At 40.1% G+C, this 25,875-nt stretch overlaps 1 protein-coding gene and 1 long non-coding RNA gene across 14 annotated transcripts in view; both read left to right on the top strand.

Moving 5' to 3' along the window:
* LOC129182489 (LIM and calponin homology domains-containing protein 1-like) overlaps window positions 1-17,054 on the top strand; it is a 78,858-nt gene extending 61,804 nt beyond the window's left edge. For 6 of the 7 annotated variants that reach the window (XM_054778696.1, XM_054778701.1, XM_054778700.1 and 3 more), the window contains 5 exons: window positions 14,707-14,806; window positions 14,877-14,942; window positions 15,033-15,141; window positions 15,221-15,323; window positions 16,184-17,054. In XM_054778696.1, the coding sequence (XP_054634671.1) occupies window positions 14,707-14,806; window positions 14,877-14,942; window positions 15,033-15,141; window positions 15,221-15,323; window positions 16,184-16,209 (404 nt within the window). In that variant the 3' untranslated portion in view covers window positions 16,210-17,054. The remainder of the gene's footprint in view (window positions 1-14,706; window positions 14,807-14,876; window positions 14,943-15,032; window positions 15,142-15,220; window positions 15,324-16,183) is intronic. The other variant, XM_054778695.1, reaches the window with a different exon arrangement.
* A 562-nt stretch (window positions 17,055-17,616) lies between these two features.
* On the top strand, window positions 17,617-23,147 carry LOC129183343 (uncharacterized). 7 transcript variants are annotated; one of them, XR_008570789.1, is made up of 12 exons: window positions 17,677-19,628; window positions 19,802-19,847; window positions 19,926-19,978; window positions 20,065-20,130; window positions 20,245-20,956; window positions 21,066-21,099; window positions 21,165-21,257; window positions 21,321-21,391; window positions 21,527-21,701; window positions 21,813-21,984; window positions 22,070-22,197; window positions 22,386-23,147. It is a non-coding gene; the product is annotated as an uncharacterized LOC129183343 (long non-coding RNA). The 7 variants fall into 7 exon arrangements; XR_008570791.1 differs by adding an exon at window positions 17,617-17,666 and having other exon boundaries at window positions 19,524-19,628; window positions 21,165-21,701; XR_008570792.1 differs by having other exon boundaries at window positions 20,245-20,319; window positions 20,820-20,956; window positions 21,165-21,701.
* Window positions 23,148-25,875: the final 2,728 nt, after the last annotated feature.

The following is a 25,875-nucleotide window of genomic DNA, read 5'->3' as shown; positions in this document are numbered from 1 at the left end:
TACTAGATGTACTTCTATACTTATATCCACGCTATCATTCTACTAGATGTACTTCTATACTTCTTTCCACTCTATCATTCTACTAGACGTACTTCTATACTTCTATCCACGCTATAATTCTACTAGACGTAGTTCTATACTTACTTCTATCCATGCTATCATTCTACTAGACGTACTTCTATACTTCTATCCACGCTATCATTCTACTAGATGTACTACTATACTTCTATCCACTCTATCATTCTACTAGACGTACTTCTATACTTCTATCCATGCTATCATTCTACTAGACGTACTTCTATACTTCTATCCACGCTATCATTCTACTAGACGTACTTCTATACTTCTATCCACGCTATCATTCTATTAGACGTACTTCTATACTTCTTTCCACTCTATCATTCTACTAGATGTACTTCTATACTTCTATCCACGTTATAATTCTATTAGACGTATTTCTATACTATCCACGCTATCATTCTACTAGACGTAGTTCTATACTTACTTCTATCCATGCTATCATTCTACTAGATGTACTTCTATACTTCTATCCACGCTATCATTCTACTAGACATACTTCTATACTTCTATCCACGCTATCATTCTATTAGACGTACTTCTATACTTCTATCCACGCTATCATTCTACTAGACGTACTTCTATACTTCTATCCACGCTATAATTCTATTAGACGTACTTCTATACTTCTATCCACGCTATTATTCTACTAGACGTACTTCTATACTTCTATCCACGCTATCATTCTACTAGACGTAGTTCTATACTTACTTCTATCCACGCTATCATTCTACTAGACGTACTTCTATACTTCTATCCACGCTATCATTCTATTAGACGTACTTCTATACTTCTATCCACTCTATCATTCTACTAGACCTACTTCTATACTTCTTTCCACTCTATCATTCTACTAGACGTACTTCTATACTTCTATCCACGCTATCATTCTACTAGACGTACTTCTATACTTCTATCCACGCTATCATTCTACTAGACGTACTTCTATACTTATATCCACGCTATCATTCTACTAGATGTAGTTCTATACTTACTTCTATCCACTCTATCATTCTACTAAACGTACTTCTATACTTCTATCCACGCTATCATTCTACTAGACGTACTTCTATACTTCTATCCACTCTATCATTCTATTAGACATACTTCTATACTTCTATCCACTCTATCATTCTACTAGACGTACATCTATACTTCTATCCATGCTATCATTCTACTCGATGTACTTCTATACTTCTATCCACTTTATCATTCTACTAGACGTATTTCTATACTTCTATCCACGCTATCATTCTTCTAGACGTACTTCTATACTTACTTCTATCCACACTATCATTCTACTAGATGTAGTTCTATACTTACTTCTATCCACGCTATCATTCTATTAGACGTACTTCTATACTTCTATCCACGCTATCATTCTACTAGACGTACTTCTATACTTCTATCCACGCTATCATTCTACTAGACGTATTTCTATACTTCTATCCACGCTATCATTCTACGAGACGTACTTCTATACTTCTATCCACGCTATCATTCTACTAGACGTACTTCTATACTTCTATCCACGCTATCATTCTACTAGACCTACTTCTATACTTCTTTCCACTCTATCATTCTACTAGACGTACTTCTATACTTCTATCCACTCTATCATTCTACTAGACGTACTTCTATACTTCTATCCACGCTATCATTCTATTAGACGTACTTCTATACTTCTATCCACGCTATCATTCTACTAGACGTAGTTCTATACTTACTTCTATCCATGCTATCATTCTACTAGACGTACTTCTATACTTCTATCCACTCTATCATTCTACTAGACCTACTTCTATACTTCTTTCCACTCTATCATTCTACTAGACGTACTTCTATACTTCTATCCACGCTATCATTCTACTAGACGTACTTCTATACTTCTTTCCACTCTATCATTCTACTAGACGTACTTCTATACTTCTATCCACGCTATCATTCTATTAGACGTACTTCTATACTTCTATCCACGCTATCATTCTACTAGACGTAGTTCTATACTTACTTCTATCCATGCTATCATTCTACTAGACGTACTTCTATACTTCTATCCACTCTATCATTCTACTAGACCTACTTCTATACTTCTTTCCACTCTATCATTCTACTAGACGTACTTCTATACTTCTATCCACGCTATCATTCTACTAGACGTACTTCTATACTTCTATCCACGCTATCATTCTACTAGACGTACTTCTATACTTCTATCCACGCTATCATTCTACTAGATGTACTTCTATACTTCTATCCACGCTATAATTCTATTAGACGTATTTCTATACTTCTATCCACGCTGTCATTCTACTAGACCTACTTCTATACTTCTTTCCACTCTATCATTCTACGAGACGTACTTCTAAACTTCTATCCACTCTATCATTCTACTAGACGTACTTCTATACTTCTATCCACGCTATCATTCTACTAGACGTACTTCTATACTTCTATCCACTTTATCATTCTACTAGACGAGACGTACTTCTATACTTCTATCCACGCTATCATTCTACTAGACCTACTTCTATACTCTATTAACTCTATCATTCTACTAGATGTACTTCTATACTTCTTTCCACTCTATCATTCTACGAGACGTACTTCTATACTTCTATCCACTCTATCATTCTACTAGACGTACTTCTATACTTATATCCACGCTATCATTCTACTAGATGTAGTTCTATACTTACTTCTATCCACGCTATCATTCTACTAAACGTACTTCTATACTTCTATCCACGCTATCATTCTACTAGACGTACTTCTACACTTCTATCCACGCTATAATTCTATTAGACGTATTTCTATACTTCTATCCACGCTATCATTCTACTAGACCTACTTCTATACTTCTTTCCACTCTATCATTCTACGAGACGTACTTCTATACTTCTATCCACTCTATCATTCTACTAGACGTACTTCTATACTTCTATCCACGCTATCATTCTACTAGACGTACTTCTATACTTCTATCCACTTTATCATTCTACTAGACGTACTTCTATACTTCTATCCACGCTATAATTCTATTAGACGTACTTCTATACTTCTATCCACGCTATCATTCTACTAGACGTACTTCTATACTTACTTCTATCCATGCTATCATTCTATTAGACGTACTTCTATTCTTCTATCCACGCTATAATTCTATTAGACGTATTTCTATACTTCTTTCCACTCTATCATTCTACTAGACGTACTTCTATACTTCTATCCACGCTAAAATTCTATTAGACTTATTTCTATACTTCTATCCACTCTATCATTCTACTAGACCTACTTCTATACTTCTTTCCACGCTATCATTCTATTAGACGTACTTCTATACTTCTATCCCCTCTATCATTCTACTAGACCTACTTCTATACTTCTTTCCACTCTATCATTCTACTAGATGTACTTCTATACTTCTATCCACGCTATAATTCTATTAGACGTATTTCTATACTTCTTTCCACTCTATCATTCTACTAGACGTACTTCTATACTTACTTCTATCCATGCTATCATTCTATTAGACGTACATCTATACTTCTATCCACGCTATCATTCTACTAGACGTACTTCTATACTTCTATCCACGCTATCATTCTACTAGACGTACTTCTATACTTACTTCTATCCACACTATCATTCTACTAGATGTAGTTCTATACTTCTATCCACGCTATAATTCTATTAGACGTACTTCTATACTTCTATCCACTCTATCATTCTACTAGACGTACTTCTATACTTCTATCCACTCTATCATTCTACTAGACGTACTTCTATGCTTCTATCCACTCTATCATTCTACTAGACGTACTTCTATACTTATATCCACGCTATCATTCTACTAGATGTAGTTCTATACTTACTTCTATCCACGCTATCATTCTATTAGACGTACTTCGTGGACAGAAGCAAGTGTAGAAGTAGGTCTAGTAGAATGATAAAGTGGATAGAAGTATAGAAGTACGTTTAGTAGAATGATAGCGTGGACAGAAGTATAGAAGTACGTCTAGTAGAATGATAGCGTGGATAGAAGTATAGAAGTACATCTTGTAGAATGATAGTTAATAGAGTATAGAAGTACGTCTCGTAGAATGATAGAGTGGAAAGAAGTATAGAAGTACATCTAGTAGAATGATAGAGTTAATAGAGTATAGAAGTACGTCTCGTAGAATGATAGAGTGGATAGAAGTATAGAAGTACGTCTAGTAGAATGATAGTGTGGATAGAAGTAAGTATAGAAGTACGTCTAGTAGAATGATAGCGTGACATTAGTAAGTGTAGAAGTACGTCTAGTAGAATGATAGCGAGGTAGACATACTTCTATACTTCTATCCACTCTATCATTCTATTAGACGTACTTCTATGCTTTTATCCACTTTTTCATTCTACTCGACCTACTTCTATACTTCTTTCCCTCTATCATTCTACTAGACGTACTTCTATGCTTCTATCCACTCTATCATTCTACTAGACGTACTTCTATACTTCTATCCACTCTATCATTCTATTAGACGTACTTCTATGCTTCTATCCACGCTATCATTCTACTAGACGTACTTCTATACTTCTAGCCACTCTATCATTCTACTAGACGTACTTCTATACTTCTGTCCACGCTATCATTTTACTAGACGTACTTCTATACTTATATCCACGCTATCATTCTACTAGACGTACTTCTATACTTATATCCACGCTATCATTCTACTAGATGTACTTCTATACTTCTATCCCCTCTATCATTCTACTAGACGTACTTCTATACTTCTATCCACGCTATCATTCTACTAGACGTACTTCTATACTTCTATCCACGCTATCATTCTACTAGACGTACTTCTATACTTCTATCCACGCTATCATTCTACTAGACGTACTTCTATACTTCTATCCACGCTATCATTCTACTAGACGTACTTCTATACTTCTATCCATGCTATCATTCTACTAGACGTACTTCTATACTTCTATCCACGCTATCATTCTACTAGACGTACTTCTATACTTCTATCCACGCTATCATTCTACTAGACGTGTGTCTACACGCACGGCTGCGGTGGGTGCAGCCGTGCGTGCTGGAGCAGTTGTTTGCTCTCAAACAAAAGCTGGGATTTTTGCTTATAAAACAGCAGATGGGAGAACGATCATAGAGGATGAGCTTTTAAACTTTATTGTCATCAAAATGAGAACTTTGTCACAAGATCAAATCGTATTGCTGGTTTCAAGCAACTTCTCATCCGAATGGATTGAAGAGTCCAAGCGGCTATTGTTTGAAACGTGCACGACTTCCATACGCTGCATCAGGCACAAAGGCTCACAAAAGGACACAAATAACATCAAAGACTGCCTAAAGGTACTTAATGAATGTGGTGAGAACATCCCAAGGTTCGTATCTCATTACCTAGATGAATTACCACCTGTTGGATTTGGCAACATGGACGCCTCGGCTCTGCTCAATCGAATGGAGCGGCTGAATCGGGAAGTCTCGAATCTAAGAGCTGCTATGGAGACCCAATTAAACTTGAATGAAAACTTTGGTGCCACTACAGAGGCTATGGATCGCCGTTTGAAAGCTATCATGAACCTCCGCGGTACACCTCAGCGGACGGGCGGAGCGGCGGCACCTGTACTGGCAGAAGCACCAGCCGCGTCGGCTCCAGAGCCGGAGCGGGTGGACGTGTTGCCTCAGTCCCCGGCGTGGAGCACGGTTGTAAAAAACAGGGAGCTCGGAGGCCCCCGAGAACCCCAGGAGGAACAGTGCAGTGCAAAGGTGGAATAATGGACACTCGTTGGCACCGCAGCTGAGAACACCATCCCAGTGATTAGAACTAAACTGGTGAGTGTTTTTGCCACTCGGTTCTCTCCGGAGCTTGATGCTGACACCCTGTCTTCCTATCTGGCTGAGAAACTGGGAAGCAGGTGACCTGTCGGAAAATTGACTCCAAACTCAACAGATTCAGTTCATTCCAGGTCACGGTAGAGTGTAACGAAGTGTCAGAAATATACGATCCACAACTTTGGCCAGCGGGGACGTATGTCCGCCGCTATTTCGAGGCTCGCAGACCCAAAGCTAACACTGGCGGCGTGGCACTTGGATCCGAGGGGCAGGCTGAGCTGCGGCGCTCTGATGATCGACCTGTGAGTACACCTAGTGCTACAGGACAGCAGCTGTGCGTGAGCATGGGACCAATCTGCCCAAGTAAATGAACATTAATGTTGTGTCGTACAACGTGCGCGGATTGCGTGTTGGACATACGGAAGCAGACAAATCCCGTCGCCTTGTGGTGGATAAACTCCTGGCAACGTGTGATGTATTGTGCGTTCAGGAGACCTTTCTATCTAAACAAGACTTGGAAAGACTTAATTCCTGACATGAAAACTTCTATGGGGCAGGTGAATCTACCACTGACTGCAGCACCAAGTTAGTGCGTGGCAGAATATCTGGTGGTGTTGCAGTGTTGTGGCATAACAGATATGATCAATTGATTAAAGTAGTCAGACGTGATGCTGATTGGGCTATAGGAATAGAGTTCAGCTGTGGGGGTAAAACTTTTATTATACTAAACGTATATACACCCTACGAAAGTCCCCACAATGAGGATGAATACCTTAATAAGTTGGCCTATGTTTTATCATATGTTCAGGACAACCCTTCTACTTGTTTCTTCATCGTGGGTGACATGAATGCTGATGTGTCAGATTCTAAATCTACATTTGCTGATCATTTAAAGCGATTCTGCTCCAATAATGGGTTGATTCTGTCCAGTGAAGTACTCTTGCCACTGGATAGCTACACTTACATTAGTGAAGCATGGCACTCAACATCTTGGTTAGACCACTGCATCTGCACTGAAGATGCACATGACTCTATAGAGGCCATCAGGATCAATTAGGAGTTGGCAACATCTGATCATGTACCATTTTCTTTGTCCATAAATATGCGCAATTTACCAGCCCTCTTGCCTGTGAGTGACAACCCAGAAGAAAGGAAAATAAATTGGGCCAATTTGACCGAGCAAGATTTTCATCTTTACAGTACCCAGTCTGATATTTTATTGAGTAAAATTGAATTGCCAAAAAGTACAGTTACATGTCGTGATATGAATTGTAAGAATGTGCAACATGGCCTAGAGTTGTGCTCCCTGTATGAGAAAATTGTAAAATCTCTTTTTATCTCAAGTAAGTCTCTCAATGGAACCAAAAAATATAAAGCCAGGCCAGGCTGGAATGAATATGCAGAAGAGCTTCATGCTGAGGCCAGACGAGCTTTCAAACTGTGGGTTGAAGCAGGAAAACCTAAACATGGTCCCTTTTTTGACTATAAGAAACAGGCAAATGCAAATTTTAAATATATCCTACGACTTATTAAGAGGAATGAAAATACATTGAGATCAGACTCACTTGCAAAAAAATTACAAAACAATAGTCCTATTGAATTTTGGAAAGAAATCCAAAGATTAAACACTTTTAAAACATCTTTGCCAACAAATATTGGTGGGGCAAACGGACCAGATGAAATTACTCAGTTATGGCAGAAACATGACTATGAGCTGTTTAATTGTGTCAAAAGTAATTCCTTTGTGGTGGACAATGCAGACAAAGATGATGATGTGACTATTTCTGTACAAGAAGTCAATGAGATTGTGATGAAGCTTAGTAATAATAAGGCCTGTGGTGCAGACAAGATATCCACTGAGCATCTAAAATTCGCCAGCAGAAAACTTTATCCTCTGTTAGCAATATGTTTTACTGGGTTTTTAATTCATGGTACCTTACCAAAGTCTATACTGTCTGTTATTTTAGTGCCCTTTGTGAAAAATAAAGCTGGAAAAATAAATAGTAAAGATAATTATCGTCCTATAGCTCTGGCAAGTACCTTATCAAAGGTCTTGGAAAAGGCTATGTTGAATAGAATGGAGAAGTTTATCATGACATCTGATAATCAGTTTGGCTTCAAATCCAAGCTTGGCACAGATATGTGCATTTTTGCCTTAAAGGAGATTATGGACCTGTACAACAGGCACAATACTACCATTTTCGTTTGCTTTATTGACGCCTCAAAGGCTTCTGACCACATAAATCATGAAAAGTTATTTCACAAATTGTATAATAGAGGTGTCCCAAAATATTTAATAAGAATGTTAGTGTTTTGGTATGCTCAACAGTCTATGTCTGTTAAGTGGGGAAACTTTGTATCATCTTCCTTTCATGTTGGTAACGGCGTGCGACAAGGCAGCATTTTGTCTCCCTGTCTTTTTAACATGTATATGGATGATCTATCTAAGCTGCTGAATGAATGTAGGACTGGCTGCCTGGTTGGTGATACTACCATAAACCACCTGATGTATGCTGACCATTTAGTGATCTTCTGTCCATACAGTGCTGGTCTACAGCAGCTATTAAGGGTTTGTTCACAGTATGGCCTAGACTTTGATATTAAATATAATTCAGAAAAGAGCAACATCATGATTGTCAGGAGTAAAGAGGACATGAAATTAACTTTCCCTAACTTCTCACTGGCAGATAACATGTTAAAAGTCTATGATGAGGTGAAATATTTGGGCCATTACATATCCGCTGACCTGACAGATGATAGAGACGTTTATAGACAATGTTGTATGCAATATGCACAAGCTAATATGCTTGTTAGTGAGTTTTCTATGTGCTCAGTATCTGTTAAAACTGCACTTTTTAAAGCATATAGTACTCCTATGTATACTGCCCACTTGTGGCAGCATTATAAAAAAAGCAGTATACATAAACTTCAGGTGGCATACAATGATGGCATGAGGATGCTGCTTAAGGTGCCCCGCTGGACTAGTGCCAGTCCAATGTTTGTCCAGGCGGCTGTACCAACTTGTGCTGCTGTGTTACGGAACCTCATGTACAGATGTACTGTATGTGTAGGCTAACATCCTCTGCAAACAGCATCATATGTGTACTGACCAACCCTGTACAAAGCTCAGTCAGCTTCTTTTCTAGTTTGTGGAAACACTGGCGCCTTCATTTATATAGCAAGAGATAGCCATTTTTAATTGTGTGGGGTTTTTTGTTTTATATACTGTATATTGTTCTATGGACCATGCATGTGTCTGAAATAAAGTTGATGATGATGATGATTACTACTATCCACACTATCATTCTACTAGACGTACTTCTATACTTACTTCTATCCATGCTATCATTCTACTAGACGTACTTTTATACTTCTATCCACGCTATCATTCTACTAGACGTACTTCTATACTTACTTCTATCCACGCTATCATTCTTTCATGTCTGCTGCTTTCATGCACTATGCACTACTTCCTTCCAGCCGGGACCACATACTGAAAAATGAAAGTTCTAGATAAAAAGTTACAGTATATACAGTATACACAGTATATACTCTATATACAGTATACTATACTGTATATACTATACTGTGTATACAGTATAGTATATACAGTATATACTGTAAGCAGTATATACAGTACACACAGTATATACAGTATAGTATATACTGTATATACAGTATATACTGTAAGCAGTATATACAGTACACACAGTATATACTGTATGTACTGTATATACTGTATATACAGTATATTTCAACAAAAAAAGTGCACTTCAGCTTTGTGATATCGATGAAAAAGCCCATTATTAGTATTTTTTCCAAAATATTTCAACTTTCTTTTTTAAGTAATCTGTGTCATTTTTTTGGTAATATTTTGACTTTATTCCCATAATAATATCACTTTTCTCCCAGCCTTATTTTACCTACACTAACTTTATTTTGTTTGTTCCTCATAATATTATTTTTTATTTAATATTTCAAGGTTATGCTCCTAAAGTCACACTATTCTACTCATAATATTACAAGTTTATTCTCGTAAAATTGTGACTTTTTTTCTTGTTTGAATATGAATTTTATCTCTTCATATTTTGACTTGACTCTGGTCAAATGACAGCTGTTTTTTTTATTCCTTATTTTCATTTTATTTTATTTTAAATTTTCGACAAAATTCTTGTAAAATTACAGCTCTGTTTTTAATTTTTTTTCTTATTTTTTCATTTTCTTTTCTTTGGAGCTGATTTTTAAATTTATTTATTCATCTTATTTTCTTCTACATTTCCAACTAAATTCTCATGAAATTACAGCTGTTTCTTAATTTCTTTTTTTTCCAAATTTTTTCATCTTATTTTCTTTAAAATTTTCAACAAAATTCTTGGAAAATTTTAGCTGTTTTTTAAATGTATTTTTTATTATCTTTTCATCTTATTTTCTTTTAGATTTGCAACTAAATTCTTGTAAAATTACAGCTGTTTTTTTTCTTATTTGTTTCCATCCTCTATTAAATTTCCAGCTAAATTCTTGTAAAATTACAGCTGTCTGTTTAATTTATTTTTCCTTATTTTTTCAGTTTATTTTCTTTGCAGCTGTTTTTTCAAATGTATTTTTTCATCTTATTTTCTTTTACATTTCCAGCTAAAGTCTCATAAAATTACAGCTGTGTCTTTTCTTTCTTTTTTTCCTTATTGTTTTCATCTTATTTTCTTTTAAATTTCCAACAAAATATTTGTAAAATTACAGCTGTTTTTTAAATGTCTTATTTTTCCATCTTTTCCATCAGATTTCAACACTCTTCTTGTAAATTTTCTTTGTGTAACGACTTAAATCCCATAATATTTGGACTTTATTGTCATAACATTACCACTTTTCCTGCAGCCTATTTTTCCAAAAATGACAATAGTATATACAGGTTGAGATGGTATTTCCTGCTGGACATTTTGCCTGTCGCACCTCCTCCAGTGCACTTTAGGTCAGATGCAGGGTTGTCAGCTGGTGCCACCTTTCACTGATGTTTCGCCCCCTATCCAGTACATGTCCAGGTGGGGTGGAAAGTGGCATCTTGGGACGTCTGACCCCATCTACTATCTTTCCTCCTTAACCACAACCAGTAGCTTGCTTTTTCTGCCTCTTCTGCAAGCTCCTTAGTTGCTCGCTGTAGTCTTGCCCCTGTTGTTCCTAGAGCGCGGAGAAGCTGGATCGCTGACCTGCCAACGAAGCCCCTGCACCCGACCTCCACTGGGTGGATGGATTCTGCCCGCCCCTCCTCTTTGCACTCTGCTGCCAGCTCGGTGTACTTGAGCCGCTTGGTCTCGTGTGCAGATGGTATTCCCTCTTCCCACGGCACGGTTAACTCAATGATGAGGACGCACTTGGCAGCTGTGGACCACATCACGATGTCTGGTCTTAGGGTTGATTGCACAATCTCGCTTGGGAAGATGAGCTGCCTGTCCAGGTCGACACGCATCTCCCACGCCTTCCCAGGGGTTAGCAATGATCTTGCCTGACTGCCCTGCGGCTTTTGCTGGGTCTCCCCTGGTCGTACAAAGGAGATGCTAGTCGTTTGGCTGCTTGCTGTTGCGTTAGCAGCTGTTCTTCTTGTCTCCAGGTGCTCTGCCAACTTCCTAAGCACTTGATTGTGCCGCCATCTGAGACGTCCTTGTGACAGTGCCACTTTGCATGATGCCAGGATGTGTTGGAGGCCTACTTTGTCACTTTCACACAGCGGGCACCTGTCCTCACTCCCTAACCATGTGGAGAGATTCTGAGGGCACGGGAGGGTGTCGTACGCTGCTCTGACCATGAAGCTGAGCCGTGCCTGTGGGGCTTGCCAGATGTCTTCCCAGGTTATGACCCTGTGGACAGTGTCCTCCCACCTGGTCCATGCCTCTTGCTTGCCCTGGGACACCGCTTTGATGAGATACTGCTCTTGTTCCACACAGGCCACTTCCTCCACAATCATGGCCTTTCTCTGCTGTCTTGAGGCTTTTGACCGGTATCTCATTGGTTCCCCGAAGCCGACTCCAGCCCAGCCTTCCTGCACTCTCCCGGTGATCTCTCTGTGTTGCAGCCTGCTGACAGCCTGATTCACTTCTGGTTGGGCCCTCCATTTGCGCCCCGTTCTGACGGCTATTGCCACGGCTCTTATTGCAGGGTCCCTGGACTCCTTCAGTTCAAACACCAGGCGGGCCTTTTCCTGTTTGTACCCAAGGCCCACTGACTTCAGTGGAAGCTGAAGTGCATTTTTTCCAAAGAGTCCTGCGTTGGAGAAGCAGCGAGGGAGACCCAACCATTTCCTTATGTAGGTGTTTGCAATGCTGTCTAGCCTGCTGACCGCAGTGGATGGAATCTCGCAGACTTTAAGTGGCGACATCACACGCTGGAATAGTGTGAACTGGTAGCACCACAGTTTGAACTTCCCGGGGAGCTGGCTGCTATCAATCCTGGCCAGGCCGTGCCCCAGCTGCTGTTGTACCCGCTTGCCCATCTGCCTGTCAGAGAGGTCAGCAGTGTATTCTCCTCCGAGGCTTCTAATAGGCTGCTCTGACAACAGGGGTATCCTCTCCCCCCCTACCATGAACACCGTCCTATCGGTCCTTACTCCTCTCCTGATTGACAGGCTCCCGGACTTGGCTGGCTTTATCTTCAGTCTTGCCCACTGTGTAAGCTCATCCAGGCGTTTGAGGACCCTTGCTGTACATGGAGAGGTCTGTAGGATGCTTGTCACATCGTCCATGTACCCTCTCAGGGCGGGCAGTCTTTCTCCAGATGGCAGCCTCACACCTCCAACCACTTGCTTTGCTCCACGGAGAATGAGCTCGAAGGCAGCCACGAAGAGTATGAGTGAAATCGCACAGCCCATTGCGATGCCGACCTCCAGCTGTTGCCACCTTGTTGCCGAGCCTTCTCGGGTGAAGCACATGTGGAAATTGCTGAAGTATTTGGCTATGATGGTGCTGACAGCTGTTGGGATGTGAAAGAACGCCAGTGCGTAGTCAATCACCTTGTGTGGTACTGACCCATACGCATTGGCCAAGTCTAGCCACACCACATGGAGGTCAGTGCGCTCCCTCTTGGCCCGCTGGATCTGCTCCTAGATCACGGCTGAGTGCTCAGTACACCCTGGGAGCCCTGGGATCCCCGCCTACTGGCAACTTGTGTCAACATATCCATTGCCCTGAAGGAAGTTGGTCATTCTCCTTGCGAGAATCGAGAAGAACAGCTTCCCCTCCGCGTTCAGTAATGCGATGCTCCTGAACTGATCAATGGTGGTAGAATTCAATTCTTTTGGGATGAATACGCCAACTGCCTGCTGCCACTCGGCTGGGATGGACTCCTTCTTCCAAGCCACCCTCATAAGCCTCCACAAGATTTTGGACACTTGTGGGCTGTTCTTGTAGAACTTATAGGACAGCCCATTTGGTCCGGGTGCTGAGGCTGATCTTGCTTTCCTCAGGACCTCTGTAAGCTCACTTAGTCTTGGTGGAGAGGTGTCAAAGGCAATGGTTGGTGGTGGCAGCCGTGGTATGTGGCCTGGGGAACTAAGTGGTGTGTCTCTGGCTGCATCGGTGTAGTGGGTCTTTGCATATTGCTCCAGCTCTTCCTTGGAGATGTCTAGCTTTCCGCTCCGTTTCTCATCCAGCAGCTGTCTGGCATACCTGCATGGGTCCTGGAAAAAGGCTCTTCTTTCCTTCTCCTTTCTCTTTCTCCGCTTCCAGATCCAGTCTGCGCGGCGAAGTTTTGCAAGTTTCTGTTTGAGCTCATCCCAGAGTAGCTTTAGACCTGGTTTCTCCTCTGGGGTTGCTTTCCTCCACCTTTTCCGGAGTTGGCATCTATCGCATAGGAGCACCTCGAACTGTTCCTCCCTTTGCCCTTTCTGGGTAGGAAGTGGGCGTGTGGCTCGTTTCCCTGTGATTTCTCCAAACCTTTCTTTACACTCCTGGAAGCAGATGTTACTGAGGGACCTTAGCTTGTCCTCAAATTTGCCTCTCAAGGCTTGCTCCAGGATGCCGCTCAGGTCTCTGTCAAGTTTGCTCCATGCCCCTCTGTCCTTTGCAACAGGCCACTTGATCCTGCTGCACTGCTCTAGCTGTTTGGGTATACTTCCTGTTTGTATGGCTGAAGTAGGGACAGTGTGTCCACCATCCAGGCTTGCGGTCTCCGTCTCTTGCCCCATTTGCTCTGCTGTTACCCTTCCTGCGCTGTCGGGTCCTGCTGCACTGTGGTTTGCTCCCTGGCTTTGGGTCCCCTTTCATCTGACCTGCCGAAGCAGTGCGATTGTGCTGTCTGGGCTGGGCACACTTCATCTTTCCTTGATGGATATGCAAGCCTCTGAGTGAGGTCACTTCCTGCCACCCACAACTACACTTCCGGAGGAACTTCTCGTAGTCATTATCCATTCCGTTCATTACCGTTTGGTCCATCCTGGTGGGCCCTTCTTGCACCCCGCCTCTCGGAGGGCCCTCGGGTTGTTTCAAATTTATATATTGTTTTGTTTGTTTCTCATAAAAAAACATATTTTTTTAAATATGTCGATTCTGCTACTAAAATGATCTTAGTTTTCCTCATGAAATTAGGACTTTTTCTGGTTAGATTACAACTTTTTTTGTGTAGATTCAAACTTTTTTTGGACTTTATTCTTGTAAAATTGCTGCAGATATTTCCATTTTAGCTGTTGTTTTCTAAAATTATATTTTTAGCATGTGCCGTGAGCCGCCAATGGCCGCCGGTGTTGTCTTATCAGTCTTATCTTCCACGCTATGACAGCGTCTGCTGCTCTCCTGCAGATTCCGTGTGTGAGAGCGAGCCGTGGAAGAAGCCAGAAATGTGGAAGACAGCTTCTCTGGACCGGAACGTCCAGCCCGGCGTGCCGCAAGGCGTGAAAAGGTACGGCAAGTTCTTTCATGACTCGGCGCACGTAAAGGCGAGTGTTTTTCTTGTATTTGTGCGGATGCAGCAGGTGCGATTCCCATGACGGCATCACGGGAAAACAGCAGCAGCAGTCGCCTCCGTCACCCAGCAGGTGATTATTCCCACTCATCGTTGAAGCCCAAACTGCAGCGCTTTTGGGGCGTTTGAGCACCGCTGGTTGCCGTGTGTGTGTGTGGCACAGGTGCGTTAGCGGGAAGAGGCTATGCTCCGCTTGTTCTCAGCCGCTGGGGAAAGGAGCGGCCATGATCATCGATACCCTGGGCCTGTTTTTCCACATGCGCTGTTTCAAGGTACGACCGTTTCATTGCTTAAAAAAACACTAAAGTGGCGCCCGAGCGTAAGATGAAGCGCACGTGTGCGTCTCCACAGTGCGGCCTGTGCCAGGGGCAGCTGGGCGACGCCACCACCGGGACAGACGTACGGATCCGCAACGGACTGCTGACCTGTCACGACTGCTACATTGCGTCACGCGGTGAGATTAGAAAAGATGGAACGCAATACATTTTATTATAATGTCCTGCTTTTTCTTTTCTTTTCTTTTATTACCTGCGCCAAGGAGGTTATGCTTTTGCCGCCGTTTATCTGTTTGCTTGCGTTCAAAAAATAACTTGAAAAGTTCTGAATGGATTTGAACTAAATTTTCAGGACTTGTTGGACTTGATTACATTTTGGGAGCGATCCGTTTCACCGTCTGGATCCAGGAATTTTTTTGAAGGATTCTTTAATTTGTGCATATAACGCCACAAAAAAAAGACATTTAGCCTAACGTGCTAACGTTGGCACACTAGTATTTTTTGCTGTTTTGATAGGTAGACACTAGGGGTGTAACAATTCATTCGCTGCGTCGATGCATGGATTTATATTCCTACGATCCGACTACATCAATGTGTGTTTAGCACGTTTCCATTCCAGACGGCATATATCCATCTACTGTAACATCGTTTCAAAAGGTAAACAATGGATTGAATGGATACTAGGAAGTCCAGCATTGGATTGAAGCACGGCGGCTTTATATGGATGTGTGCTTTTCTAGCACTTTCATGATAAAGACAAACATGATCAAGGAATTCAGTCTGTGTGTGTGGCGTCATGGTCTTCCGGGTATGTGGTGGTCGTGGGAGTTGTGGTGGACCTGAGAAATACAGCTGATACGCTTTTTCTTCTTTCGCTCAGTCGATTCACTCCATTCAGTATTCATATTGAGTTTACGGCGGAGGAGCAGTGGTGCGTAGTGACGTCAGCATCCAATAGCAAAGAAGGCGTGCACGGGTTGGCTTGCATGAACAAATAGCGTACGTGCTCCACCACCAAATGTGTCATGTTTGTTTGCAGGCAGAGGACAGCCCACCACGCTATGATGACCTATCATCTCTTTTCTACTGGAACACACACCTCGAGTAACTTTCTGGACATATCCGCCCCCCATTTGTATTTAACCATGAACTGGAACATACTGGACACCAGATCATATAAACATACACACAGGAGTGTGTTTGGATGCTGGTAGAGCTGTGTAGCATGATGAGTGTGTTTATCATGACTATACGGTACAAAGACTAAGCACAATGCATGAAATAGATCAAACTACAATGATTTGATGTTTGAACTTGAGTGTGATGTCAAGGTAGCGCCGCCATTACAATGCCTTACCTTCTCATTCTTTACACGCTTGCATGCATGCGTATACAGCATAATATTACAGTTACTGCAAGTGTCCCTCTGAGGGAATTTTGTGGGTTTGACATGCTTGTTTGCTATTTCAGTTTGTCATCACTTCCCTCCGGATTTGACAATGCATGTTACTTCTAGTCTTATTTCCCTTTAAGGTGTTTTAACCGTTCAACCAGTGCCTTATGGAGTGAATGCAAGTGTGTGCAGGAGTATTTCACGTGCGTGTGTGAGATTTGACTTGAAGAACAGTTCTATACCAGCAAAGAAACAAGTGGATCAGCCTCTCCTCATCCCCTTCAAACTCCTCTTGTTGTATAAGCCTATGCTAAACCACTTGCTGCTTCCTGGTTATTAGTATTATACGACTATTGTCCCGTTTCTCTCATTTCATAACATCCTCCGCCCTCCCCTTGTCTGCCTCGGTCACAAGTGTCACCTCCCAACGCCTCTTTGTTTCGTCTCACCGAGGAACGCTCTTCTCTGTCTTTTAAAGCAAATGTATGTTTGTCAATAAAATCTTCCAAAATGGATATTGAAAGTCTTATTATTGTTTACTTTATTTTTTACATTACTTTGCATTTAATTTATTTTGAAAAAATATTTGTAGTTTTTTTTAAATATAATTTCATACTACTGTACGCAGCAACTACAATATTATTTCAAATTGACACAACTATTGTCCATGTTGCATCAAATCAAATGCATAACTTGTCAAATGCTTTATAAAGTCATGTGATTTCTCCCAGCTAATCAGCAAAGAAAATAGAATGCCGATCATGAAAATGTCATAATTAAATATAATTATGTCATACTTGAAGAAAATATCATTATTATAAATATAATGCAAATTATTTAAACATTTAAGGTAAAATAGTCCTGTGATGTGCATTTTCCTGGCTTAAAAAATGTATATTTTTTCCCACTATTCTGGTATTTAGCATTAGTGACTGCTATTAATAATTAATATAATTCATACATCAGTTTTTTTGTAATTAATAGAAAATATCCCGCTTCTCCTGCGTGAACATGTTTACTCATACTCACACCCAAAGTGAGATTGTTTTTCCGAGCGGCTGGTGAAAGCCGTAAATCGGACCGAAGTGTCGTGGAGTGTGAGGGATCTCTACGACGTACCACTTTTTTTGTAGGTACGACCTCGTTTTAATATTGTTGTGTGTAAACTAAAATCACTCCCATATTAAAACTGTCACTTCGAAGGTGACCAAGTCATTGCGACTGAGCTGCTAAGCAATGGGCAACAAGCGACGACAATAACCTTCGCGTTAGCTTGTTAGCATTCAATGCTGACGGATAGTCCTGGCATTGCTCCACCAATCCGCGTTGAGACGGTCGGAGGCGGAAGTGACTGTCGAATGCTCGAGGCGCCAAAATCGAAGCGTGAAAAGTGCGAGATAAGGAATACAATAAGTATCGAATATACAGTTGAGAGATTTGATATCTGGACTGGAGGTGGGTTGTGGGAAGTGGACTGCATAGGTCTCGGCCGACGGCCTATATGGGCCCGGTACGACGAGACCGGTGCGCCACGACCTGCAACAAACCAAAAGAGACACGAAGAGCTGGTGGCGGTGGTGCGGAGGGAGCTGAAGTGCGAGTGCAACCAAACTGTACCGTGAGTGTAACAAAGGGCTGTAGCTTAGATGATGTGATCGACGAAGGGGCAGATGAGATTGAGTACACACAGGTTAAAATAGCAAGGAAACAGTCATGATCAGGAGCAAGTAGCGGAAAAGATCATGATGGAAGACAAACAAAGAAAAAGATACGAGCTAAAACAAATGGCAAAGAAGAGTCAGATGAAGAATGCAAAGTTCTTATTACAATGAGCAAAGATAAAGGACATTTTCACCCAGTTCATCTGACTAAAGCAATTGAAAAAGAAATAGGGAAAGTTAAATACGCCAAAATGCTCAATAACAGAAGAATACTAATATCGACAGCAAGAAAACATGAGGTTGAAATACCTTGATGGAGGAGAAATAAAAGTACACATACCAGGAGAGGCAGCAGCAATAAGAGGAGTTCTATCAAACGTACCGATGGAAATGTCCATGGATGAGGTGAAGAGAGAAATAAGAGGTGGCAAAATAACAGAAGCTAGACGACTCCAAACCAGCAGAGGAGGAGTAAAAAGTGACAGTTTGTCGGTATTACTTGTATTTGAAAAGACAATACCGACAGACATACGTATAGGGGGTATGAATTTTAGGGTGAGGGAGTACATTCCTCAACCACTAAGATGTTATAAATGTCAGAGAATGGGACACACAGCACAGCAATGCCAGTGGAGGCAAAGGTGTGCAAAGTGTGGTGGATTGTTTGTGGAGGAGAACATAGTGCCGCATATGGCGGCTGTGAAGTGCAAAGACATGCCAAAGAAGTGCAAAAATACAAAAGAGAAAATAAGGTATCATATGCTGAAGCAGTAAAGAGTATAGGTATGTGTGTAATTAAGCAAAATAAACCAGTAGAGAATCAGGAAACTCATATAGACCAGACAGGACAAGCAGTAGGACTTCCTCAGAGAACAGACCATAGAAGATCTCAATTAGAATGGACTGCTCCCCAACAGAAATGTAATCATAAGTGTGCAATTGAAGAAGACACATTAGTAGTAAATAAAAAGAACTTTGTAGCTTTTATATGTAAAGTCATCAGTGTGGCCACGAGGCAGCAAAGGAAAAGTGACAGAACAATATTTAAACATCAAAGACGTGAAAGCAGAAGGCCCACAGCAAATTGAGGAGTGTTAATTTTTTGGTGTTGATGAGAATCTTGAAGTTGGAGTGTCAATCTTACACTATTTGGAGTTGATGTAACACTGCATTTTCTTAAAAATGTGTAAATTTAACACCGGATCATGAAAGTGTTGTAGTTAAAATGGAATGTTGAAAATGTTCAAATCTTGTTGGTGTCACCATAAAAACATCCAACACTTCCACACTCCATTTGACGCCTAACAGTGTTCACGTGTTTTAAGCTCCGCCCACGGACATTTCATTTAGACTCCACCCCTCACTTCACGTTGCTGAAATGAAAAGCAGATGGAAGAAGTTGACAATTAGGAATCATTTTGCATCAGTAGGTAAGTAAACGTTTAAGTAGATGAACTAATTGATTGTGTTGTACCTTGTTTACACATAAAAAACGTTAGTTTTTGATGTGATATTTAAGACTAATAAACTGAGGCAGCTGTTTCCACCCAAAGCCTTTGCTAATGTTAGCTCGTGTTTTTGCTAAGTTATATTTTCTATTTAGTGTTGCTGTGAGCTGAATCGGCACTGCCTGTGCAACATTTGTCAAAGTAAGTGAACGCTACGATATATCTTCATTATACTGTCTTCATTTTGAATGAGCTAATGGCTAACTAGATAATTGGCAGGAGGAGCCCCCAGCAAAGGACTTGATATGCTGTACAAGATACAAGATATCAAGGTTGGCAACTCTAATTGTTACTTTAACTTGAAAATAATTGTCAGGCATGTGTTGGACGTCAACTACACTTTTTTTTTTTTTTTTAGAATGATGCATCTGTATTTTTCTTCTTGGGTCATAGAAAACCTTTGCTTGAGTCTTACATGAATGTGGTAAGTAATATCTTTTTTTTTTTAATCAAGGCATAAGCCCTGCAACTGTGTCTTTTCCATATTTATTTTATTATTTTAGTAGGACTTTTTAAAATATTTTATTCTTATTCTCAGAGGTGGATGGGGATGTCTTTGATGAACTTGTCAAGTCAGGTGTTTTGACTTTCAAGGTCCTTTTATCAGTGACAGGTAAGGATGTGAAAACATTTGAAAATGCATGAGGTGGTTTAGATATTACAAGCAGTGTGGACCCATCAGGTACCTTGGTTTTGTCCAAATGAGATATTGTTGTCATGATCTTTGAGGCCTCAAAATGTATTTTTGGTCTCACTTTACAATAAGGTACGCAAAAATACAGTAGTTACTGAGGAAGTAATTACTAAAGCACAGATTTACAGTAGTAGAGGATCTAATGAACTAAAAAGGAACCAATGAGCAGAGTAGTTACTGAGGAACTAAAACACATTTAGAGTAGTTACTAAGAAACTAATGAGTAGTGGATAAGGTTAGATAGGTTTGTTCCTCATCCTGCATGACTGTAATTTTGTGTACCTTATTGTAAAGTGAGACAGTATTTTCATTTGATATTCAATTTTTAGCCCCTTTTCCATAGGTTGAAATTCCCCAAAATTATTTTTTTTGTTTTCGTAGTAATTAGTGTTTTGTACTGTTTTGTCATTTGACTGGAGATGAAGCAGACTCCACTATCCCCAGCTTCACCCCAGTTATCGCCAGTTGGTGGCGATAACAGGTTCGACAATTTATCCTTCAGCCCACAAGAAAGAGGAACCCAACAGAACCAATGGATCAGGATGAATCAAGACAGGTAAGCTTTGATTAAATGAATGTAAAGTGTTTATATGCATGACATTGTTTTATTTAAAAATCCTCTTGAATTCCCATGAACACACTTTCATTTTTAATATTTTTGGCAGAAAGTCGGTGGTGTTTTGAGGGCCAATCCGAAAGGTGAGGAAATCTTCTTCAAGGAGTGCAACAAGACTAAAACACTAACTGATGCAATGTGTAAACAGATGGTGAACATCCTGGTTGCAGATATGATGGAGCTGCATGGGTCACTTCCCCCTTTCCATTAGAACAGTCATTCCAGACTGTCATCAACTGCAGTAAGACCATGTACTGTGGGAATGGTTCTGTCTGTGATCATTAACTATGATGTGTTTTGAAAGGAGGGTTTCACCATCATGTGTGATGACAAATTGCGCCCTGGAGGTAGAGCAGGTCGTCCAGAAATCGTAAGGTTGGTTGGATCCTTGCTCCCTCCACCGAGTCACTGTTGTGTCCTACACTTCTCTTGGCTCTCAAAGTTGTTCCAAGACTGTTTCTTCATGATGGTCCAAAAACCAGAGGAGAATATCTGTTAACTGGTCAACAGCTGCTTGGTGAGGAGTGCAGGGAGGCACTATCTACAATAAGACATTCAACCGATGAATCCATGGTCAAAGGCGATGAGAGCAACTTTCCAGTATCGGCAGAATATGATCCAAGCACAAGATGTATCATCGTCTGTCCTCAATGTGTTCCCTCGCTTCCTTGATGTTCCTGGATTGGTGAGGAAATCTTTAGTATTTGGACTAGTTCAGTATTAGATTACCCATTACGTCAACCATTTGTAAAGCTGCAGGCCTACAGTATATGAAATATTCTTGTCTTGTTTCTAGATTGACCAGGATTTCTCAGTGATGTTTGCTGATGAAGTATCTCAGAGGTTCCTGGCTAAGTGGTCAACTGTCTTCAAAGCAAAAGTCATTGCAGACTGCAAGACTCTCCTGCAAAAGCAGAACATTGATGAGTTGCTGTCAGGAACTGAACCTCAACCTGATGACAGCTGTGGTCAGTAGAAACAGTTCTGTATTACGCAAATAACTTAAAATATTTATTTCCTAGCTGTTTTAAAAATTATTTTTTTTTCTTTTAGGCTGGGGCAGTGATACATCCTGCAACCTTCTACTCCTGCATCTGCTCCCTCCGACTTCAAGAGGCCAGGAAAAAACAGCAAAGATCAGTTTGGCTCAAGCAGCCAACCATCTTCTCAGACATCTTAAGGTATGCAAAGGTCCATTTTTACATATCAAAATATGATTTCTGTCTAAAAGCATTCATTTTAGGTTGCAGATGTTCTTGAATCGGCTAATTGTGTTGATTCAGTGTTGTAAGAAGGTGTGCTAAACACCTGAGAAATGGAAACCATGCAAAGGGGTTTTAATTGTTGTTGTTGCCCTTTTCACCCACAGGAAGGAGCCAGTGTGACCCCCTTCCAAGACTGTTGACACAAGACAAGCATTTCTCCTCTGCATCAGTGAGCGAAGGTGACATCCAGAGGTTCTACATGATTGACCAAAAGCCGATTACATGCAAGGCACATACATTTATTGCAGCTCTGAAGTTGATTCCCAAGCATACAAAACATTGGCCCTCTTATCCATACGTGGTGCAAGTGTTTTGAAGCCAAACACAATTCTTTCAAAAGGTGTGGTTAAAATTTTCAAAAATCTCAAGTCGTTTGTCATGGCCTTTCAGTATGAAAATTATTATTTTAGAAGATTTGCATTTGGCCCTACATCAAAAACAATCTGCAACTTAAAAGGTGGGGAGGAACGTGGTCAGGCATGATGTTTGCAAGCATCTTCCAAGTGTGTCAAGTACCAACTGGGTGAGAAGCTACGGTATAGAGTACCATGTTGGTGTGTTCATATGTACTGGATGTAGCTTTGATCTACCTGTGTTCAAGAAGATCTGTGATATAATAAAACACAAAGAATGTGCTTTCATAATAGCTGTAATGTAGAAATAATGTACTATGATGACCTGTTTAACGCGTACTGCATAGAAGACCAAATGCTTGAGTTTTCTGTCATGTTTAAATGAACTAATTTCAGACCATTTGACAAGCAGTGCTCTAATGACAGTTGTCAAAGAGCATACATACTGTAGTGCCTGCTGTTATTTAAGCTACTGTCTGTTGGAAATGAAAAGTTTTTGAATAAAATGTATGAAGTCGTCAACTAGTCATATTTTTTATTTTTTTACATTTTATTTTGAAGTAGTATATTAACACTTTTATAGTGTTAATGTTGCAACTCCTTTTGAGAGTAAAATGACACTATAAGAGTCAATAAATGACTCTTAAGAGAATTAATTTGTGACACCACACTAGTGTTAAAAAAAATGCAACACCGGTTGGTGTTGAGTGTTATATTTTAACTATATAAATTGTTAATATTGACTCTACAATGATGTAAAAATGGCTACACTTTCAAAAGTGTTAAAATAACACTTTGTAGAGTGGACCCCATGGGACACTTTGAAAGTGTTGAGATGAACTCCTACAGTGTCAATTTAGGCCTGCTGAATTTGCTGTATACATAGTATGTTGACTATACATAATGATGCAGGACCTCAGAACGGTAATTAAATTCACAATGGTACTCCACATCCTACAATGGAATGCAAGAAGTTTAATAGCAAATGGACAAGAACTTAAGAAATATATAAGAGAAAGTAGGAAAAGACCTGATATTATATGTGTGCAAGAAACGTGGCTTAGACCACAGCTGGATTATGTGTTGAATGGTTATGAATCAGTGCGAGTCGATGGAAAAGAAAACCAAGGGGGAGGGTGTGCAACATTTGTGAGGGATGGAATAATATATAATAGAATAACAACATTAAATTAAATAGAATGTGTGATTATTGAAATACATCAAGCAAATAGAAATATAATCATTATTAATATATATAACCCCTGTAAACTATTAGATGTTGAAACAATGGAGAAGATAATAAGGAGGCATGGCGGTAGAGAGATCTGGTGTGGGGACTTTAATGCACATAATAGTTTATGGGGAAGTAAGCAAACAGATCATAATGGAATAGTAGTAGAAGAACTCATGGATATCAGACAGTTAGTATGCTTAAACAAGGGAAATGGAACAAGAATAGATATACGCTCAAATAGAATGTCATGCATTGACTTAACTCTGGTCTCACATAGCTTGGCAAGTTCCTGTGAATGGAATGTACATGAAAACACAAGTATAGGAAGTGATCATTTTCCGATTAGTTGTACAATAAACGCAGAAGTAGATATCAAAGAAAGACACAGACATAAAAAGTGGTGCTTTTCAAAAGCGGATTGGGGAAAATTCATGGAGGAATGTAGCAAAGCAGCAAATTCAATATCAATGGAAGGTGGCATAGAGGAATGCACAGTTAAGATCACAAATAAGATAATAAGTCAATTGGAGGGGAAAGGAAAATGGTTCCATGGTGGAATGAAAAGTGCACAACAGCTGAAAAAGAAAGAAATTGCGCATTAAGAAGGTTAAGGAAGAACCTCAGCCAAGAAAATGTAATAAATTATCAGAGGAAAAAAGCTACAGCCCGAAGAGTAATTAAAAACAGTAAACAAAACGCATGGAGGGATTATTGCTCTGCCATAGGAAGGGAAATCAAGATAGGAGACGTATGGTCAATGTTGAAGAAGATGAGTGGGAAAAAGGTGTCTGCTAAAATACCTGCATTAGAAGGCAATGGAACAATGTATGTGACTGATGAAGAAAAAGCAAATGTGTTGGGGAAAAAGTTTGCTGGGGTGCATAGTGGAGACGATCTGGATGAAAATCATAGACGAGGGAAGGAGAGGATGTTTAAACAAAATAGGGATGTGTTACTAAGACAGGATAGTGAGGAGAGTGTGATGGATGTTGAAATTAATATAAATGAATTGCTAATAGTATTAAATAAAAGTAAAGATACTGCAACAGGAGAAGACCAGTTGAGTTATATTATGTTCCACAACTTACCAGAAAATATGTTGGGAAAAATATTATATTTATTTAACAAAATATGGGAAGAAGGGAAAATACCAAAGCAATGGAAAAGTGCATTAATTTTACCATTGAATAAACCCATTTAATAAACATCCTGTGAATTATCGACCTATTGCTCTCACATCACATCTATGCAAATGGATGGAGAAAGTTCTAGTCAGAAGACTTAACTATTTCCTTGAAAGTCGAGAGTTACTTACAACTTATCAGTGTGGGTTTAGAAAAGGACGATCAACAATGGATGCTGTAGTGAGAGTAAGTCATGAAATAGAGAAAACCTTTAAAATGAAAGAGTTGATGAATATTGTATTCTTTGATATTGAAAAGGCTTATGATTCCATGTGGCGGGAGGGTTTATTGATTAAGATGAATAGGATGGGAATTAGAGGTAGGTTCTATAACTGGGTCCTTGATTTCAAATCAGACAGAAAATTCAAAGTTAAAGTAGGATCAGAGATGTCAGAAGAATACAGTATAGCAAATGGTATTCCACAGGGGAGTGTAATTAGTCCAGTTTTGTTTAACATAATGATAAATGATATATTCATGAATCTGGATAGAAGGATTGGGTCGGCCCTATATGCAGATGATGGAGTGATTTGGGCAAGGGGACGAGATTCTATAAATGTGACAAGTAAAATGAAGGAAGCAATAAAGAAGATAGAACAATGGTCATATGACTGGGGATTTAAGCTATCACCCAATAAAACATGTTACATGACGATTACCAGGAAAAAAGGCATAAAAATTTAGAACCTGATGCTATATGGACAAAACATGATAAAAGTAGATCATTTTAAATATCTTGGTATGTGGCTAGATCAGAAAGGCACATGGAAGACCCATGTGGAAAAGGTAGAAGAGAAATGTAAGAGGATAATAAACTTAATGA

This window comes from Dunckerocampus dactyliophorus, chromosome 6, assembly GCF_027744805.1.
Source record: "Dunckerocampus dactyliophorus isolate RoL2022-P2 chromosome 6, RoL_Ddac_1.1, whole genome shotgun sequence".
NCBI lineage: Eukaryota > Metazoa > Chordata > Actinopteri > Syngnathiformes > Syngnathidae > Dunckerocampus > Dunckerocampus dactyliophorus.
The sequence above is the reverse complement of the archived record's forward strand: the minus strand, read 5'-3'. Positions and strand labels throughout refer to the sequence as shown.